The 22256-nt window shown below is 39.0% G+C and overlaps 1 protein-coding gene and 1 pseudogene across 5 annotated transcripts in view; both read right to left on the bottom strand.

Moving 5' to 3' along the window:
- The window catches only part of ZNF106 (zinc finger protein 106), a 65916-nt gene that overhangs the window by 31967 nt on the left and 11693 nt on the right, over positions 1-22256 (bottom strand). For 4 of the 5 annotated variants that reach the window (XM_047075247.1, XM_047075248.1, XM_047075245.1 and 1 more), the window contains exons 2-3: positions 9895-9980; positions 4719-4780 (exon numbers count right to left, since the gene is read on the bottom strand). In XM_047075247.1, coding sequence (XP_046931203.1) covers positions 4719-4780; positions 9895-9948 — 116 coding nt within the window. In that variant the 5' untranslated portion in view covers positions 9949-9980. Of the gene's footprint in view, positions 1-4718; positions 4781-7774; positions 7829-9894; positions 9983-22256 lie in introns of those variants that run through there. The other variant, XM_047075246.1, reaches the window with a different exon arrangement.
- Positions 10817-11498, bottom strand: LOC124508675 (ferritin light chain-like; annotated as a pseudogene).

The raw sequence follows: 22256 nt of genomic DNA, 5'->3' as shown, positions 1-22256 counted from the left end.
ACCTTCAGCTAAAAGCAAAAGAAAGAAAAGCAGGAAGGAGGAACAGTTATGGAGGTAATCATGAAAAGCATGGAAAACAATGGTAAGGGTAGTTATGTAGAATTAAGTTGGTGCTTTCTCCAGTGATTAAATTCTCTACCTTTGCCAATCTTAAAAAAAATAAATAAATAAAATTCAGGAGTGCCTAGGTGGCTCAGTCAGGTGAGCATTCAGCTTTGGCTCAGGTCATGATCTCACAGTTTGTGAGTTTGTGAGGCCTGCACTGGGCTCGCTGCTGTCAGCATCCTCTGTCCCTCTCTCTCTCTACCTCTGCCCCTCCCCCTGCTCACAAAAATAGATAAACCTTTAAAAAACCAACACAAAAAGACATGCTGTCTTTGATAAGACAGACACACACCATGCACAACAATGCTCCATCCTCCCCTCAAGTATATCTATAAAGACATGGTGGAATTCACATCAATTAACCAGAAGAGAACCTCAAAACTGAGCACTTCATTTACCAAAAGATGGTTTCTGTTACAGACCACCTGAACATTTATTTAAAAACAAAAACAACAACACCAAGGGGCACCTGGGTGGCTCAGTCAGTTAAGCGTCCAACTTCAGCTCAGGTCACCATCTCACGGTTCGTAAGTTTGAGCCCCACATCGGGCTCTGTGCTGACAGCTCAGAGCCTGGAGCCTACTTCAGATTCTGTATCTCCCTCTCTCTCTGACCCTCCCGATCTAGTCCTCACATTCTCTCTCTCAAAAATAAAAACATTCAAGAAAACAAAAGTGGATGTTAACTTGTAACAGAAATCAAGCCTTTTCTCATGGCAACACAGAAAGAAATTAAAAATATGTAAATATAAATCTACCTACCATCAGAAGAGTCTGAAAACCCCAACTAACCTAGAATATAGAATTTACACTATAATAAAAATTCGAGTCATACTTACAGAGGTCTTGCACCATTATGATGTACCCCTAAAAACTAATGGAACATTGTGTGTCAACTATGCTTCGATTTAAAAAAAAATGTTTTATAATTTAAATCATGAAGTCAAAAAGAAAATTCGAATCAAGTGAATTTTCTGGTTAGAAAATCTTCTTGGCTCTAAACTCTCTAAAACTATGAAAAATGTTTTAGTCCACTTTTCTCCCTAAAAACTTACAGAATACTAAACCGTATATCGTAGTACCAGAGACATCATTCCAAAAGGGTTTTTTGTTGTTGTTTTTTTAAGTTTTTAAAGTTTTGTTTTTTTGTTTTTTTGTTTTTTTTTTTTTAAGAGAGACAGAGACAGGGTGAGCAGGGGAGGGGCAGAGAGAGAGGGAGAGAGAGAATCCCAAGAGAAAGAATCCTCTGTGCACTGCCAGCATAGAGCCGGATGCAGGGCTCGAACCCACAAAACTGTGAGATCATGACTTAAGCTGAAACCAAGAGTCGGATACTTAACTGACTGGGCCACCCAGGCACCCCCAAAAAGGTATTCTTAAATAAAATTTCTGATTATACCCTTACTTCTAAAATGGATAGAATTTTTCTCACATCCAAACCACCAAAATCCCTCTCTCTTTACAGATATTACTGGAAGACCATACTGTTTAAAATATTAAGGAATGCAGTATAGACAGTATTTAACTCTGTTAAAAATAAACATCCATAATCATAAACCCACACACTGCGATCCCCAAAGCACAGGCATATGCTGGATGTGAAACAAACACTCAAACACAGATTTTTTAAACACATGGGATTTCCTCGTAAGAAAGGATAGTAACCATAGTACTAAAATTATATTTAATTTTTAAAAATTAATAAAGTCGTATTTAATAGAAAAACACCTGAAGAGATCCTGCCCAAAAGGGTACAGGCAATAAGTGCAATATAAATAAAGGTTAACACTAAAAGCAAACTATCCAAAACAAAAGTCCCTAACATTTTTCTTATAGATGAATTCTTGTTTAAAAAAGAGAGACGGGGGGGAGGGGAGGGAGAAAGAATCTTTGCAAGAAACATCAAAATGAGGAAAAGGAGAATCCACATTTATCTTGGGAAAGAACAGGGGGTTAGGACAACCACATCTCTTAAAAATGCAAATGCGTCTGTGTCTGGAGGCAGGCATATTATCTGTTCTACATACAATATGCATTCATGCCTCCACATATGATGTTAGGGAAACCACATATTTTAAAAAGCTCATGGCAAATTAAATAATATTTTAATGATGCTGTTTCCCAATTCTCTATCAAATAACCAGTTAAAATACTATTTTGTATAACTACGTAAGTAATTGTTGGGGAAAAAGTACTGCTTTACTTCTTGACTAATAAAAGCAAAAACGGTCCTCAGGACATTTAAAGGAGGGCCCAAATTAACTTCATCCTGTTACCACACAATTTCCTCTCATGTGTGAAAGGCAAAGCCTTAGGATATTCTACCCATAAGCTTTTCTTTATTAAGCTTGCTCTAACTATACCACAACAGCTGGTTGATAAATAAAGTTGTGCCCTTGTAATAGCATTTATCTGTGGAAACAGGCCACGCATCTGAAAAAGCAGACTGGGGACAAAATAGGGGAATGCTCCAGATGTCCACAATTGTGAACCAAATAAGAATGTCTTACTTCTCAATCAAGTTTGTATTCAAAATCTAAAAAGTATGCTCTTTACATTTCTTAACCAGATCACAACTAAAAATTACAGTGATACACATATAAAGTGAAACAGATAGTCTGAACATCAGAGAGCCAGTAATCAAACATGAATTCCACAGAAAATAATCACAAACTGAGGAGAGGAAGGAAAAATAATGACTGGTAACTATTTGTCCCTATGGTGCAAATTAGGGATTAACAGTTTGTCTCTACAGTAAATGCTCCAAGTAAGTAAATGATTTTTGAAAGTTTGTTTTTTATAGTTTCATCAGCTGTTTTTCCTTGTTATCTGCTTTGCCTTCTCCCTTATAATTTATTACAGGCCAGGAAGCCATATAAAACTTGTTAGCACTGTGTCTAAAATATGAATAAATAAGTACTAAAGTATATCCCTCTAAATAAAATGAGTTTGGATGAAAAGGGTGACATTTTTATTGTCAGCTTTGAGGCTTCTAAATGCTTTCTCCTTGATTGTTTGACTATGCTCCAAATAATTGGAAATACACAAAATCCCCAAAGCACAGTTAAGTTGATGGGCAGGAGTAGAGGAAAAAAGTTACTGAACAATAAATACATGGCATGTAGTTCAGTTACGTTAGTAAGACAAAACCATATATATCTACGTATAAATATAAATCTATGCATAGATACAGAAAGAGATTTGGATAAGATATACACTAAACTGATGACTTTCTTGTAAAAAGGGAGTAGGATTGGGGCAGGGTGGGGAGTAATATATGGGTGAGAGGATTTCTACCTTTTTTACTTTTTACAATTCTGTATTGACTGAACATGAATCTTAAGTAATCAAAAAAAATTTTTTTAATGTTTTAAATACCTGATTAGTGGATGTATGAACAAAACAAGGCATTAGCCTTGGGAAAAAAATGGCTTCTCTCTTAAGGACTAGACTTACTAACCTCATATGTTTTGTTTGATTTATAATATAGTCAGGTAGCAGGTAAACAGCCCAGAGAAAGGTGAATTCCAAAAGGAAGTCTGCTGGAAATGGGATGAGGTAATTAGGATAATCCACATTTAGAGAATCAAAGGTTGACTATATTTCATAGGTTTCCAATGATAATGACTTAAAGATTACATATATTCAAGGTATTATGATAAAAATTCTCCACATTAAGTCTAAATGAAAGCCTCTTTTATACTGTTGTTTAGACCTAACCTTCACACAGTAGGGAACGGAGACCATGGAAAAACTCCACTAATAGGCTAAACACACGCTGAAAGTTTACTACCATATTAATTTGCCCACACAATTAAAACCATAGTACTTAAAACACAAGTAACTTCGAATGACTTACACGGGCATCATGATCAAAGCCTGTATCTATTATTCATGCAATAAGACACAAAGTAAAAAAAAAAAAAAAAAGATAAAATTAATATTTCTCAGTTTCCCAATCCTTCTCTATTCCATACTGTTTCCAAATCTCAAATTCAAGTAAGTGAAAAAACATCAAAAAAGAACCACAGATGTGGGGGGAGGGGGGGAGAGACATGGAATACACACATATGCTATATTTAATTTTTTAAAGGTGCTTATTAGATTTTCTTTCTTTAAACATCTCAACTTTTGCATCACAAAACAGCATTCTTAAATATTCAAAGTTTGCACTCAGATTTTATTTACAGTGATGAGAGACTTGCTGCCATTTAGCGTACTTTGGACTTCTCAGACTATCCCACTAACTCTAAAGGTTTATGGCAGGTAATAATTTGTAACACTGCTGAGACAATTAACATGAAATGTCTTAGTTTCAAGACTGGTGTGTCTGGATGAGAATATTTACTAATGAGGAACCAGCCCATCCCCACCCACCTTTGTTGCAACCTGCTTGTTAGAGCTGCTGTGAATTCTACACATCTAGATACACAAAGACTTACCCTCTTTGAATGCCCAAAAAAACTACTATATTCGTCAATAATTCTAAAAGACAGTTCTATGTCATAGGACAATATTCACTTATGAAGGATTACTATGAAATAAGCTAACAGGCACCCTCAGCACTCAGCTCCCACGACATTCACAAGTTATGGAATACAGCCGTTCCCATACCTGCCCTTCAGGTTCTCAAGCTCCCTGTGATGCAACATGCTCCGCATGTGTTCGTCCATCTCCTTCAAAATTAAAGAAAGCAGATTAAACTAAGGGGGGGTTGTTTTGGGAAAAGAAATCCCTCTGTTTTTACTCAATCAACGACTAGGGTTCAAGTTCCTTGCCATGGTTACCCTTCTCAATTCAATAGTGAAACCAGTTCCTCATAATTCTTCAGCTATGTTTTGGGCATATTTCATTCTTAAATAAAAGAACTGTTAAGAAAAAAAACAATTAAATGGCTTTCCAAAAAGGTTAGAAAGTATACTGTCTTGGGGGGGGCAAAATATTTAAGATAAACTATGTGGGTTAAATTCTATCCCAAAAGAAAGAATTTAACTACAATTATCTAAAAAAGAAAAAAAAAAATCTCTGAAATCACTTAACTTCTCAGCTCTTTGGCTACTTTTCTCCAGACTTTCTTTCCCTACTCAACTGATAGTTTCTCAAGAGCAAATTCCAACTGTTACTCAAGTCTTGGCCAGGGCTTGGCATCTGGTTGTCGACATTTGCTGAATGAACAGATGGATATATCAATTCTAGGTAGAAGTTACAGATACAGAACTTCTCCATGGTTGATTATGAAGTCTTTAAAAACTGCTTTGAACACAGCAGCTCAATCATGCTTTCATTTTCACTGCCCAATCTCCCCCACTGATTTGTTTGATTCTGATGAAATGTATGAAAATTTGCTAGGTTCTCTCCTCCCTCCATCCCATTCTTAGTGGGAAGAAAATAAAATCTGCAGGAAGAGCTTCCACTTAAAAACATATGCACACACACCTCCAAAAACTCAAAAAGCTGTAAATGTCTATCCCTTTGTCACGCGCAAGTATACATACGCAGCACGACATAATTAAAGAATGGCTGTTGACATGTATAATAAAAGGGCTACTATAATTGTTGACTATTACTATTAACTGTGCCCTGTGTTTAAGTGCCTCAAACATTTCTTCACATGAACTGCACAACACTGCTGAGGGAATATTATTAATTTCAAAAGAATACAAGGATACACAGGAGCGAACTCATTTATTCACCAAATATTTATCACTGCTTATTATATGCCAAGTACAGACTTAGAGACTGAAGGGGTAAGTGTGAAAATATTCAGTCTTGCCCTCTCAGAGTCAGAGATAATCAAGTGGTCAAACTAGAACTCAGATCCTGACGTTTTTGACAGCAAAGCACTGTAACCATCTAGTGCATTCAGATTTCTCATTATATACAATTCATTTGTCAAAGAGTACAACTCAATAACCTATTCTTACTTTAAGTTATCTACTACAGTGTGACAAATAGGGATGTGATTCAAAATACATCCCTTAAATGACAATTTTATTGAAGATGACCATCATTTCCTTCCTATCTCTACAAATGCTTCACTTGGAGGATGGCTTTACATGTGACGTCCTTCTACCTACAACTGATTGGCCACTAATTACAATGAACACTTACATAGCTGAAAGCTGAGTCAAGTTAGTGACATAATAAACAATGAAAAAATCCATGAATATACAACACCTACTCAAATCCCTATGTATCCCTTTGTTCAATTTTCCCTTATATGAGATTTACATGTGCCAAATTCCCTTTTCTTGAGCTAAATTTAAGTCCCTCTGTTTCTTGCAACCATTCTGACCAAAACACCATTCACTGAAATAGGTCATCCTCTCTGATATAAAAATTAATTCTATATTCTATTTCAGTTATAAAAATGTTATCATTCAAAACTTGTTTTAACATGACTTGATTGTCTAAAACACTTCACAAATCTTTTCCTAAATTTACATCTGAAATCCTCTCCCATCCTGCTCCAAGGAATGAATGCAAATAGTGTGACAACTGAGCTTTCAAAATAACTAGGAAAGATCCATGGGCACGGGATTAGAGTAATAGCCCCAAACGCATACTTGCTCAGTTATCAAGCTTCTATTTAGTTCTTCTATATTAACAATGTTATATTTTCTAAAGAAGAAGGAGGAAAGAAATTTTTTTTAAAAAGATTTGGCAGTTGAACAAATTTAGAAAACACTGAAAACAACAAATTTATTATTATTTTTTTTTTTAGTATTTCTTAACTCCAGGGCTTCTCAGCCTTTCATAAATTAACGAGCATCACAATGCTCAGGGATGCAGTATACAGCTTTTCCCCATACTTAGGACATTTAGGTTCTTTTTCTTCTCCACAGTATATTTGGAGAAATTAGGGTTATGCTAGTTTGGGAGACTAGAGGAAATCACTGCTTCAACATAAGTTATTCATAATCTATCTAAAACTATCAGAGTTATTCCTTTCAACTAACCCATTCTGCTAATTTCTTAGACCACATTAACTTTTTTTTTTAATATTTATTTATTTTTGAGAAAGAGAGAGAGAGAAAACACATGTGAGGGGAGGGGCAGAAAGAGAGGGAGACAGAATCCTAAGCAGGTTCCATACTGTCAGCACGGAACCCGAGGTGGGGCTTGAACCCATGAAGCTCGATATCATGACCTGAGCCTAAATCAAAAGTTGGAGGTTCAAATGACTGGGCCACCCAGGCACCACAATACCACATTAATCTTAACACTTAAATCACACATTCCCTCACTTAAAAACCTATGATTGACAGGGCACCTGGATGGCTCAGTCGGTTAGACATCCACCTTAGGCTCAGGTCAGGATCTCATAGTTCGTGAGTTCAAGCCCCACATCGGGCTCTCAACTGTCAGCTCAGAGCCCACTTCAGAAATTCTGACCTCCCTCCCCCCCATCCCCTGCTCATGCTCGCTCACTCTCTCTCTCTCAAAAACAAATATTAAAAAAAAAAAGAAACCTATCATTGGCATTTCCTAAGGCAGGAGTAGGTAATCAATCACAGCTCTTAATTTAACTTCATTATGATCCATGGAAAAATATAAAGAGACAAAAACGTTTTAAACTAGAGTAGAAGAAACGTCCAAAGACTTAAAATGGCAAAATTATGAGATATCACAAGATAGGGCTCCTACACCACGAAAGTCTGAAACCATACCTGAGTGTCTGCCTATCCTTCTCACATCTTCTCTAGTTCCCATCTCCCTCCAATCTGAAAGGAGCCATAAGGAATTTCTATTTATTACAAATTAGCATAAACCTTGGTCAAAAAAAATTTTAAACTAGAAGAACAGTTCTTTTACTTTTGTTAAAAGATATCAGCCATATTATTAAACATGATTTCAGAATCCCAACTGGGTGCCTGGGTGGCTCAGTTGGTTAAGTGTCAGACTCTTGATTTTGGCTCAGGTCACAATCTCATGGGTTCATGAGTTCAAGCCCCGTGTGGGGCTCCATGTGCTGGCGGCATGGAGCCTGCTTGGGATTCTCCCCCTCTGTCTCTGCCCCTCTCCCACTTGCATTTTCTCTAAGTAAATAAACTTTAAAAAAATATTAATGAACAAACAAATAAATAAACTCCTAACCGATTTTTCCATGACTAACAGAAATCCCAAACAGGAAAAACAAACAAACAAAAAACCTTTTTTTTTTTTTTTTCTCAACGTTTTATTTTATTTTTGGGACAGAGAGAGACAGAGCATGAACGGGGGAGGGGCAGAGAGAGAGAGAGACACAGAATCGGAAACAGGCTCCAGGCTCTGAGCCATCAGCCCAGAACCTGACGCGGGGCTCAAACTCATGGACCGCGAGATCGTGACCTGGCTGAAGTCGGACGCTTAACCGACTGCGCCACCCAGGCGCCCCCAAAAAACATTTCTTTACCCGAGCCTACTGGATGGATTATAATCAAACCCCTCAGCCTGGCATTCAACACGGTTTATAACTATCTGCATTTAAATTACAAACTATATTGCAGTCCCACTATTCCCAAAACAAAACTGTTTTAATCAGATAAGCCTTCTGATAGACTCCTAGAACTGTTATACTCCACTCTACCTCTTCACTTTTGTACATGTTGTTATTCCACCTAAAATATCTTTCTCTTTTATTTCTTTAAACCATCTTTCTCCCAAACATCTTTCTAGGTTCACTCAAACTTCTCTGGCTAACTTAGCTCATGACAATCTTCCCAGTTCTCTGAATTTTCAGTGACAATCCAGGACATCTTAAAAGCTTAGAGGGGTGCCTGGGTGGCTCAGTCAGTTAAGTGTCCGATTTCAGCTCCGATCATAATCTCTCAGTTCTTGAGTTTGAGCCCTGCGTCAGGCTCTGTGCTGACAGCTCAGAGCGTGAAGCCTGCTTTGGATTCTGTGTCTGCCTCTCTCTCTACCCCTCCCCTGCTCGTGCTCTGGCCTTTCTCTCTCAGAACTAAATAACATTAAAAAAATTAAAAAAAAAAAAAGCTTAGAGAAAAATCTCTCAGCATTCTAGCTAGCAGCACTACTTAAAAACCAAACCAGGGGCGCCTGGGTGGCTCAGTCGGTTAAGCGGCCGACTTCGGCTCAGGTCATGATCTCTCGGTCCGTGAGTTCAAGCCCCGCGTTGGGCTCTGTGCTGACAGCTCGGAGCCTGGAGCCTGTTTCAGATTCTGTGTCTCCCTTTCTCTGACCCTCCCCCATTCATGCTCAGTCTCTGTCTCAAAAATAAATAAACGTTAAAAAAAAATTAAAAAAACAAAACAAAACAACCAAACGACACAGTCAAGAAAAAGCAAAAAGTGAGACAAATTGCAGTCAATTTCCCTAAGGTACAAGTTCTTTTCAGTTCTGAAAGATGTGTTTTTTCTCTGAGCAACACTCCCACCTTGTGGACATCTAGGGTATTGTTAACACCATTTTTGATGTGCTGCACTTTTCACAAGCATGGGCAGAAGCAGAATGCGGGTACAGACAACAAATGCTGTATCCTTAGCTCCTCAGATAACAGTATAACTTCAAATAAATTGAATTTTAAGGCATCTTCTCCGTAACTAGTTACTGACTAAATTAGTAACTATTTATTATTGATTTTTGAGTATCTTCAAATTCTGGGTAGAGATTTAATAATGCAGTTATTGGCTTTATGAGGCAGCAAAAAAGAAACCAGTGGAATGAGACTATGGTTTAGGAAACAAGACACCATTAAAAGCTTTCACCTATCTACAAATTCCACGTGATGTCTCTGGGGGAAAAAAAATCATTCACAAAAGCCTTGGATTCTCCCTCTTCTATTTATTACCTTTTTTGAGGTGTACACAATGTGGCACAATATGCATTTTCGTTCTCGTACCATAGTGACCAGATCTGAAGCACTCAACGTCACACCTGCAATGAGGAAGTAACAATTAGCAACCTTTTTCTCCCCAGATGTCCTCTTAGATTCACCTCAACGCAAGCTAAAAGTACAAGTCTTGCGTCTCCCTCACCTCCACCCTGCTCTTCCCAGTCTTCCCACACTGGTAAATGAAAATTCGAACTTTGGAAGTCATCCTCGATCCCTCTTTCTCACCCCATATCCACCCTCATCAGCAAATCCTGCCACTCCCATGCTGAAATGCATCCCAAACCCACCCCTGCCTCACTACTTAGCAGGTCTGTCATCTCACATGGCACTAGCCTACTGACCTGAGTCTCTAGCTCCACTCGTGTCCTCTCATAGTCTATTCTCAAAACAGGAGCCAAAGATTCTCACAACAGGATTCTTTTAAAATTTAAGTCAGATCACTTAACTACTCTGCGCAAAATCTTCCAACAGATTCCCATCTCACTCACAGGACATCCAGTCCCTCGCCATTGGCCACAATATCTGCTTCCCTCAATCTAACTCCATGCCCCACCACACTGCCCTTCTTGCTAGTCCTGGATCACACCAAGGATTCTCCTACCTTAGAGTTTCTATATGCCCTATTCTCTCTGCCTGGAATATGCTTCCTTAAGATGTCCTTATGGCTCTCATAGCTCATTCTCTCCAGTATCTAAAATGTTGCTTCATCAGGGAGGCGTTACCTGACCTATACAATCCTATATCTTTTACTCCCCATTCCTTCTTCCTATTGATCTGCTTATTTTATTTTTTTGCTGCAAAAACTTTGGGAGAGGCTCAGGCAGAAGCCTGATACCAAGGGGATGCCAGAGGGCCCCTCAGAGGGCCCCAGAGGCTCTCAGTCATGCTTGAGGGTGAGCCTTTGGAAGAGATACCTGCCCAGCCCAGCCTGGGGACCAGCCAACTTGCAGAGGTTTGTCAGGTGGTTGCCCATCTTCTTGATGGTTTCACCTGCTCATCAAGTACATGCCTCTCCAAGAAATCACAAAGATGAGGGTCTGCATGGGCAAAACCCAAGGCATGCAGATACAAAAAGGCCTGGTTCAGTTTCTTCTCCAAGACCATAGTGTCTCCCCTAGTGTCCAAGGTTTCACCCCACCCATCTTGGGACAGCTTCTGCATATTGTGTTAGAGGGTGCGGCCACCCACTAGTTTTTGCATCTTGAGGAGACAGTGGGCACCCCCACACTTCTCCTCAGTTAACTTGTAGAAGTGCCAGAGTCACAACATCATGGTTGATATATAAGCCCAGAGAGAAGTAGGTGTAGGAAACCTGCAGATACAGGTTGACCAGGAGGTTGACAGCAGCCACCACCTCAGGGGAATAATTCTGACAAATCCAGGAGCTCATGTTTGGCAATAAGGAACTAATCTTAAAAACAAAACCAAAAACCACAGTGTTAGCTGGTCTCAGAGGCAAGGGATAGCTTAGAAGATGGATCTGAAGGTTGTGACTGGAAAAGAGGTTGGAGAGTGGTAGAAGGCTGGAAGAAGGGGTATCCCTGGGTCTGATACATCCAAATACTGTTGAAGGAAGAGGCAGATCCATGGAACTACTGGGTATGCTACCTGATTTTTATATATTTTTAATTTTTTTTTCAACGTTTATTTATTTTTGGGAAGAGAGAGACAGAGCATGAACGGGGGAGGGGCAGAGAGAGAGGGAGACACAGAATCGGAAATAGGCTCCAGGCTCTGAGCCATCAGCCCAGAGCCTGACGTGGGGCTCGAACTCACAGACCGCGAGATCGTGACCTGGCTGAAGTGGGACGCTTAACCGACTGCGCCACCCAGGCACCCCTGATTTTTATATTTTTAATAGCACTGTGGTAGGCTGTTTCTGTAGAGGGCCACAGCATTATCTCCCACCCTGTGTATTCTTTTGCAATTTAATCTTATCACCACCACCCATCGAAGGTGTGGTTCATTTTCCCTTCCCCAGCCACAGTCTGTGGGAAGCCCAAGCCACAAGGAGAGGACAAGGGGAAAAGAACTGAGGCCCAGCTGAGCACCCAATGACCAGCACCATCTGACAGCCATGTTGGGTGAATGAGCCATGTCAGGTAAGCCGCCAATGAGGGTCCCCAAGTAAGACGACTTAAAGAATCATGCAGACGAGCCTTTTCAATCCTCAGAATGTTAAGAGACAGTAAGATATTTCTTTTAAAGCCAGGAAATTTTGGGCTAGCTTGTTAAACAGCAAAAGACATCTGAGGCAAGTATCTCTTACTATCCGAAATAGCATATATTTATTTTTAATTCTTAATTCTATTTCCAGGGACTTTGTATATTTTGTTCACTAGTATAGATCTAGCACTTAAAACCATGTTTGCCATAATGCGGGCATCCCATAAGCATTTGTAGAACTGTTCCAAACGGAACTATCTTTGGTTACCAAATGTGAGATAGAGCTGAGTAAATACTGAGGTTTGGATTAAAACCAGAAGGTTTATTTTACAATCCTCTAGCGCTAGCATATTTTTCTCTTATGTCCCTTCAAAGATGCCTTACATGAGAATTTAATTTCACTTCCCAAGCATCACTGTTTTTCCTTCCACACATGAAACACCAGGCTCTAACAGACATATCTGCTTCCTTGCCTGGATTCACTCCTGAGGGACCTTAAAATTGTGAAGTAATGAAGTTATAAACTACCCTAATTTAATCTGTAACTCCTAGACAACATGGTGGAAGGACCAGTAAGGAAGAGACCTATAGTTTTCTACTTCTCCTGGTCACTCAGCAATTTCCTTGCTATTGCAACCCACTTCATACGATTCCTGAATGTCTGAAATAATTTCATTCAACAAGGGGCGCTTGGGTAGCTCAGTTGGTTGAGCATCTGACTCGTGATTTCAGCTTAGGCCATGATCGCAGGGTCATGGGATCGAGTCCCACACTGGGCTTCACATTGAGGGTGGAGCCTGTTTAAGATTCCTTCCCTATTCCCCCACCCCTGCCCTCTGCCCCTCTCCCCAGCTAGTGCACTCTCTCTAAACTAAAATAACTTTTTTAAAAAAACACACCAAAACAAGATTATAAGGTAAAATTTTGGCCATTTGAGAAAGCTGAATGTCAACTACCTAATACAACAAAGAAAAAGACCTTTATGTACAATATTATTCGTGCTTCTAATACTGTTACTACCTCTTAGATCTCAAAGTTAACACAAATCACTCTGGTACTCAGTGCCAATGCATCATTATTCTTTTAATTCTCTTATATCTTAATGTTTACTTCAACTTTAATTACTATTTACATACAATATTTTGTTTCATTAAACAAGCATTTATTGAGCACCAAGCACTGTTCTAAGAGTTGGGGAAACAATCATAAAGAAGGTATGTCCAGAATTTTTTTTAAGATTTTAAGTAATCTCTACACCCAACGTGGGGCTTGAGCTCACAACTTTGACATCAAGAGTCATACGCTCAACTGAGCCAGCCCAGCTCTATCCTGTACAGAAATGTTTTTAATATTGCTTCAAGTTATTAATCATCAAAGCAAAACAGGAACAAAAAACTTAGAAGCAACAGAGTTGATGAAAAAGTTTGACTTTCTGGCACAAGCAACAACAGCTATTGTGGTGTTTTTATATATTTAGTCAAGTAAGAACTAAGCACTAACTAGCCAATTAACTCCTAGTAAATGGATACAGAAATAAAGTCATATAATAAAATATTCCTGTGCAACCACTCTGGAAAACAGTATGCAGGTTCCTCAAAAAATTAAAAATAGAACTACCCTATGGCCCACCAATTGCACTACTAGGTATTTCTCTAAAGGATACAAAAATGCTGATTCGAAGGGGCACATGCACCGCAATGTTTATAGCAGCATTATCAACAATGGCCAAATTATGGAAAGAGCCCAAATGTCCACTGACTGATGATGGATAAAGAAGACGTGGTGTGTGTGTGTGTGTGTGTGTGTGTGTGTGTGTGTGTATGTATATATGTACATACATACATATATATATAACGGAACACTACTTGGCAATGAAATAGAATGAAATCCTGGCCATTTGCAACAACGTGGATGGAGCTAGAGGGTATTACACTAAGCGAAATAAGTCAGTTGGAGAAAGATATGATATGATTTCACTCATACGTGGAATTCGAGAAAAACATGAACATAGGGGAAGGGAAGGAAAAAGAAGATAAAAACAGACAGGGAGGCAAACCATAAGAGACTCTTTACAGAGAACAAACTGAGGGTTGCTGGAGGGGAGGTGGGTGGGAGGATGGGCTAAATGGGTGATGGGCATTAAGGAGGGCACTTGTTGGGATGAGCACTGGGTGTCATATGTAAGAGACGAAGTATTAAATTCTACTCCTGAAACCAATACTACACTGTATGTTAACTAATTTGGATTTAAATAAATAAAGATAAAATAAAATATTCTCTATCAACCTGTTAACCAAAGACTCCCTCTTATTATTTATTTTTCCTTTCACAAGCTCCATGTTTCGACTCTGCATGAATTAAGTAAATTCATTTTAACGTCTGTAAAAAAATTAAAAAGTATAACTGCTAACAAAGCATTTAATCAATAAGGAAGACCTAGTAATTAAGTACTGAATTGACAGGATTCCAGCCAAAGACAAAGGAACTTTAATTTCTATATCTTTAATCTGGGTTAATATATGATTTCCATTAAGCTCTCTGAAATACTTAAATTAGCTCACAGCTTTCTAGATGGGAACCACTGCTCTCTTTCAAGGTCTTAAGGATTAGAAGTCAAGGAAATAGAAACCACCCAACTCTGCAATCTCAAAGTGCTTGAGAGGTTACATTACACAAGTCAAGTAAGTATATAAAAACAATTCAACTACTGCCATTCTCACTTTAACCCCCTTGAGTTTTCCTCCCATATCACTTAAAAATAACCACTATGAAATTTTTCCAATTTTCCCCAAACTGTGAGAAATATCTGTGATATTTCTTAGTCATAACAGCCTTAAAAGTCCCATAATAAATACCTTTTCTCAACATTCTAATTGCTATGCTGTCAATACAATTACCATGCCTGTGGACAAAAACCATATTACTGATTCTTTTCCTTCAGATTCCTGTATTTAGTCATACAGGAGTCCTAACAGATTTCTATTTTTCATTTTTGCTATCTATTCTTCAATGTGATGAACCCGTAAGACCTTACAGGTCTATCTATCCTCCCTTCAACCAACTGCTCCACCCATTAAAGATTCCTGCCTTGGCTCCTGCCCCCCAGTATATAAAGAAGTTCTAAACCCAAGCAGTACAACAGAATCATCCACATCGCTTATTAATAAAAAGAAATACAGTTGTGTAGGCAGAGTAGAATTATTACACTGGAATTTCCAGAGACTCCATTTTGTGCCTCATTATGCTCATTATCCCCACCCTTATACAAGGGTAGTCACTCAAAAGTGATTTAAATAGGTCAGAAAGACACATTTCCCAGTAACCGCTATCTCACAACTCTGTAGTCCACCTCAAACATCAATGTTACAATATTTCTCCAAATATTTATTATGTAACTCAAGTCTGAAAAACACTGTTTGGTGTCAAAGAACTTTATTTGCAACACTGTCACATTATCTCATTTTACTGTTTAAACAACCTGCAACGTAAGTAAGTACAGGCTGTTTGATGGTAGGTTATGTCTGGTCTCCCTCACCTTCCCATGAGGACGCGATCTGTTTATAAACCTCCTAAGATTCATTACAATAAACTCAGTAGTTCTTAAGATATTTGAACTCTGACCTAATTAAAGCCAACGCAGACTTCACAGGACAATAATACACTGTGAAACAGTGAAGAAAAAAAAAAGCTTAGGGGTGCCTGGCTGGCTTAGTCGAAGGAGCATGTGACTCTTTTTTTTTTTTTTTAATTTTTTTTTTTCAACGTTTATTTATTTTTGGGACAGAGAGAGATAGAGCATGAACGGGGGAGGGGCACAGAGAGAGGGAGACACAGAATCGGAAACAGGCTCCAGGCTCTGAGCCATCAGCCCAGAGCCTGACGTGGGGCTCGAACTCACGGACCGCGAGATCGTGACCTGGCTGAAGTCGGACGCTTAACTGACTGCGCCACCCAGGCGCCCCTGAGCATGTGACTCTTGATCTTGGGGTTGTGAATTCGAGCCCCAGGTTGGGTGTACTTAAATAAATAAAAACTTAAAAAAGAAAGAAAAAGCTTGATTTTGGTTTGTTGAGGTGGGGAGAGTGGTACTCAGATTAGAATCCCTTTTCTGAATTCCAAAGGTAACTAACTGTGTGCCTCCATCTCAACCCTGAACAAAAAAGTAATGGATTTCTGATGAGCAAAACAGGGTAACAGTGCTCAGTGACAGAGCAAGTTTTTCCTACTACCCCTAGGTTGCCCAGAAGGTTACAGAGCAAAGATATGACGGGCACTTCTGGGAGGCACTCTGGGAGGGTCCTCACTTTGCTCAGTGGGCCTCCCTAGAAAGTTCCAAGGCTCCTACCTAAGGAAGAAGTGAGCTGGTAATAAAGGTCAGAAAGTATTTTTTATCACATCAACCTATAACCAGAACTTTCAAAGGCTTATTGTAGGTAGCTGTCATATTTGCTAGTTCTAACTCTTGGCTGGCTCCTGATTCCCAAGGCAAGTGATTGGTGGCTTCCTGCATCCAGTATCTTTGAGCATAAGCTTATAAGCATTTTACTCGCTAGTATTCCTACTTTTTATATTATCTGCCCTACCACAACACTAAGCAAGAGTACATGTACTAACCACTCTTTATTAGTAAGCATAGGGCTAACACAAAGACCGGAAGTTAAGTCTGTGACTCAGAAAAAGGCATTAAAAGTTGTGCCCCTCTCAAGTGAAGCTTGCCCAGGCAAGGAAACAAGGAAAGGAACAAGAAACAACCAGGCAAGGAAAATGGAAAGGGTGGACTACAGATCCCTTAACTCAGAACTACCATCAGGTTCCAATTCTTTACTCAATTCTGGAACCTGGCAAGCATTATATCTTAGAATGAAAAGTAACTGAAAAAGAAACTGGGGTAACACCAACCTTAACGAGGTAATATAAAATACTAGCAAATGTTATCATCATATAACAGAGTAGATCATAAACCCAAGGACAGGTTATGTGACCACTGTTTTAAAAGTATAACTGGGTAGCTTGTTGCATTTATTTAGCAATTTAAAAAATTTTTATTCCTGTATTCAACCCATCTTTTATAGATATTAAAATTTAAAATTCTGTGACATGAAATTTTAAATTCTGTGGCATGAATTACAATCCCTGCAAGCTAATGAGTGACTCTAGCTAACTTGCCCAACATTCTCCTCAAAAAGCTTCATTGTTCTCCATGCATCTTCTTGCTAACAATATGTTCAATAATCTTCATCCACTTTATACAAGTATGATTATAATAACAATCATCTTCACTATTCTTTTTGTAGAAATTTTTAAGTTCATGGTTAACTATAGTCATGGTGTAATACAGTAAAACGTTTACTTTAGCAGTTTAATTGCCGTTAATAGCTTTCTAGGGGCACCTGGGTGGCTCAGTCAATTAAGTGTCTGACTTCAGCTCATGTCATGATCTCATGGTTCATGGGTTCAAGCACAACGTCAGGCTCTGTGTGGACAGCAGGGAGCCTGGAGCCTGCTTCAGATGCTTGTCTCCCTCTCTCTCTGATCCTCCCCTGCTCGTACTCTTTCTCTCAAAAATAAATAAACATGAAAACAATTTTTTTTAAAAATAGCCTCCTAAATGCCTTCGTCCTATATTTAAAAAATTGTTGAGGGGCGCCTGGGTGGCGCAGTCGGTTAAGCGTCCGACTTCAGCCAGGTGACGATCTCGCAGTCCGGGAGTTCGAGCCCCGCGTCGGGCTCTGGGCTGATGGCTCAGAGCCTGGAGCCTGTTTCTGATTCTGTGTCTCCCTCTCTCTCTGCCCCTCCCCCGTTCATGCTCTGTCTCTCTCTGTCCCAAAAATAAATAAACGTTGAAAAAAAAAATTTTTTTTTAAAAAATAAAATAAAAAAAAAATAAAAAATTGTTGAGTCTGCAAAGGTCACCATATATTTCATCAGATTTTAGGGAGGAATTTATGTGCTAAAGCAGTGGTGTCTGCAAATTTCTGAATTTGCAAAACTCCTCAACATCACTTTGTAAATGTCAAAAATCTACTGTTTACTAAAAGCTCACATGCATACAGTGATAGATCCAAATATCTCAGTAAGTAAGTAGTAAAAAAAAATATGCTTAGACAAAATTTGGTACTGTTCAAAAGTTCAGCATTCCAACAGCATGGAAATTTTCCCAGAGCTCTAATTTACCTTGAAATTGTCACCTTAAAAAGAACAGCTACATAATATCCTCCTAACAGGTCCCAGCACCCTCTCTCAAACCACTCTCAGGTATTCCTGTACTTTCCCAATTCCTTACACTGCAGCAGAAGTAATCTCTTTAAAATACAAATCTGTTCATAATATTCTCTTTTCTCCCTATACTGTGTTTTGGAAAATTTCAAACACAAAAATGCTGAAAGGTTCTCATAGTGAACATCCCACATCCAGGTTCCCATATATCCCTATATCTATTACCTAGATTCTGCCATATAACATTTTACTATATTTGCTGTATCAGAAAGATCACTTAATCGTAAATGTATTATGATTTGTTAATATTTTGCTCAGAATCATACGGGGCTCTATGTACATAAGGCATGTTTCTGTAATTTTCTTTTAAATCTGTAACATCTTTACCTGGTTTTAGTTATTAGGGTAATGATGCACTAGTGAAATGAGTTTGGAAGCGATTCCCTTCTGTCTATTTTCTGGAAGTTTAAGATTGATGTTATTTCTTCTTTAATTTTTTTTAATGTTTATTTCTGAGAGAGAGAGTACGAGCAGAGGAGGGGCAGAGAGAGAGGGAGACACAGAATCTGAAGCAGGCTCCAGGCTCCCTGCTGTCAGCACAGAGACTGACAAGGGGCTTGAACCCAAAAACTGTGAGATCATGACCTGAGCCGAAGTCGGACACTTAACCAACTGAGCCACCAAGATGCCCCTATTTCTTCTTTAAATACTTCACAGAATTCAGGGCGCCTGGATGGCTCAGTCAGTTGAGCATCAGACTTGATCTCAGCTAGGATCTTGATCTCAGGATCATGAGTTCAAGCCCCGCATTGGGCTCTGCACGGTGGTGAACCTACTTAAAAAACAAAAACAAACAAAAAGTACTTGATAGAATTCATCAGTGAAACCATTATGGCCCTGAGTTTTCTTTACGGAAGTTTTTTTTTTTTTTTTTTATCATTATCCCGTTTCTTTAATATGAGTTTATTCAGATTTTTTTTTTTAAATTTTTTTTTTCAACGTTTATTTATTTTTGGGACAGAGAGAGACAGAGCATGAACGGGGGAGGGGCAGAGAGAGAGGGAGACACAGAATCGGAAACAGGCTCCAGGCTCTGAGCCATCAGCCCAGAGCCCGACGCGGGGCTCGAACCCACGGACCGCGAGATCGTGACCTGGCTGAAGTCGGACGCTTAACCGACTGCGCCACCCAGGCGCCCCGAGTTTATTCAGATTTTGTTTCAACTTGTGACAGCTTTAGTATGTTGATATTTTCAAGAAACTGCACAGTTACATTGTCAAATTTTTTGGCGTAAGGTTGTTTATAATATCCCCTTATTGTTCTACAGGATCTGTAGTGATAAATCCCTTGCATTCCTGATATTAGTAATTTGTGTTGTTTTTATTAGTGTATCTATGGGTTTATCAACATTATTAATCTTTTCAAAGAACTTCTGGCTTTGTAATTTTGTCTATTGTTTGTCTTTTTCTATTTCACTGATTGCTTCTGCTGTCATCATTTCTCTCCTCCTGTCTACTTTGGATTTATCTTGCTCTTTGTTTATTAGATCCAAAAGGTAGAACTTTAGGTCACTATCTTTAGACCTCCTTTTTCTAAAATAAGTGTTTAAAGTTATATACTTCCCTCTAAGCATGCCATTAACTGCATCCTACAAATTTTTAAAGCACTTTTTAATAAACTATGTATATCAGAATAGTTTTAGATTTACAGAGAAATTGCAAAAATAGTAAAGCACCCCTATATACCACTCCTAGTTTCCTGTATTATTTATACCTTGCATTAGTATAATAGTTTGTCATAATTAATAAACCAATATTGATAATTATTAATTTAACTCCATATTTTATTTCCATATATTTTTTTAAATGCTTATCTATTTATTTTTGAGAGAGAGTACATGCAAGGGGGGTAGAAGCAGAGAGACAGAGAGAGAAAGAGAGAGAGAGAAGCCCAAGCGGGCTTCACACTGTCAGTGCAGAGCTCGATGTAGGTAGGGCTTGAACTCATGAACTATGAGATCATGACTTGAGCTGAAGTCAGACACTTAACCAACTCAGCCACCCAGTCACCCCAACGAGATTTTTTACCTAATATCCTTTTTCTCTTCCAGGATTTCAACCAGGATACCACATTACATTTGGTCATGATGCCTCCTCAGGCTCCTCTTGGCTATTACCATTATCCCACAAATTTTGATGCTGTATTTTCACCATCCAGTTCAAATCACTATCTCTCTTGTGATTTCTTCATTGATATAGGTTTAGAAGTTTAACTGAATTTTCAAATATTTGTGGGATATTTTAGTCATCTTGATTTCTACTTTAATCCCATCATGGTCAAAGAATATATTCTATATTATTTCAATCCTTTCAAATTTATTGAGACATGATTTACAACCTGGTATCTGGTTTATAAATACACTTGGGGAAAAGAAATGTATTCTGTAGTAGTTGGGTGCAGATCTATACTGATTTTTTTGTTTCTTTAGCTATCAGTTATTGAGAAGAATGTTAAAGTCTCTATGATGGTTACCCATTTTTAAAATTTTTTTTTAGTTTATTTTGAGAGAGAGTGAGCATGAGCAGGGGAGGGGCAGAGAGAGAGGTGAGAGAGAGAATCCCAAGCAAGCTCTGCACTGTCAGCACAGAGCCTGACATTGGGCTCAAGCTTATGAACTGCGAGATCATGACCTGAGCCAAAACGAAGAGTTGGATACTTAATGAGCCACCCAGGCACCCCTTTTCTTTAATTGTATCAATTTTTGCTTGATGTATTATGAAGCTGTGGTGTTTGGCACATATGTGTTTATGATAATGTCATGAATTGACATTTTTATCATTATGAAAAGACCCCCTTAACTCTGGCAACACGCTTAATTTTTTTTTAAGCTCATTTATTTTGAAAGAGACAGCAAGCAGGGTAGAGGCAGAGAAAGATGTGGGAGAGGGAGAGAGAGGGAGAGAGAGGGAGAGGGAGAGAAACTCGAGCAGACTCCACACCCCCAAAACAGAACCTGATGTGGGGCCTGAACCCATGAACTGTGAGATCATAACCTGGGCCAAAATCAAGAGTCAGATGCTCACCCGAGTGAGCCACCCAGGGGTCCCAACACACTTTATCTTGAACTCTACTTTATCTGACATGAACATAGCCATTCTAGCCTTGTTATGCTTACTGACTGAAAGACACATTTTTCTATGCATTTACTTTTAGCCAATCTGTCTGTATGCACTGAATCAGAATATCTATTCCATTATACTAAATAAAATTCTTGATATGGGGCACCTGGGTGGCTATGTTAGTTGAGCATCTGACTTCAGCTCAGGTCATGATCTCACAGTTCATAAGTTCGAGGGCCTGATTGGGTTCACTACTGTCAGCACAGAGCCGACTTCAGATCCTCTGTCTCCCTCTCTCTCTCTCAAAAATAAATAAACATAGGGGCTCCTTGGGTGGCTCAGTCAGTTGAGCGTCTGACTCCTGATTTCAGCCTGGGTCATGATCGCATGGTTCATGGGATCACACCCTGTGTGGAGCTCTGCGCTGACAGCATGAAACCTGCTTAGGATTCTTTCTCCCTCTCTCTCTGCCCCTCCCCCGCCTCAAAATAAATTATTTAAAAATAAATATTAAAAAATTGATATGGTTGGATTAGGTCTACCGTTATTTCTGTTAGGCTGTACCTGTCTTCTTTTGGATTATTCACTTTAATTTTTCTACTAGCTTTTTAGCAGTGCTTTTTCACATTTTCTCTACCATGAGTGCTCCAGGAACTACAAAATACACCCTATCATTTTACCCTGTACTCCGTGTTAATAATTTGCCACTTCAGGGGGCACCTAGATGGCTCATTCAGTTAAGCGTCTGACTTCGACTCAGGTCACGATCTCACGGTTCATGAGTTCGAGGCCCACATCGGGCTCTGTGCTGGCAGC

Source organism: Lynx rufus, unplaced genomic scaffold, assembly GCF_022079265.1.
Source record: "Lynx rufus isolate CCGP_SWC_20201006 ecotype Redwood Valley unplaced genomic scaffold, mLynRuf1.p SCAF_13, whole genome shotgun sequence".
NCBI classification, from domain to species: Eukaryota; Metazoa; Chordata; class Mammalia; order Carnivora; family Felidae; genus Lynx; species Lynx rufus.
The sequence above is the reverse complement of the archived record's forward strand: the minus strand, read 5'-3'. Positions and strand labels throughout refer to the sequence as shown.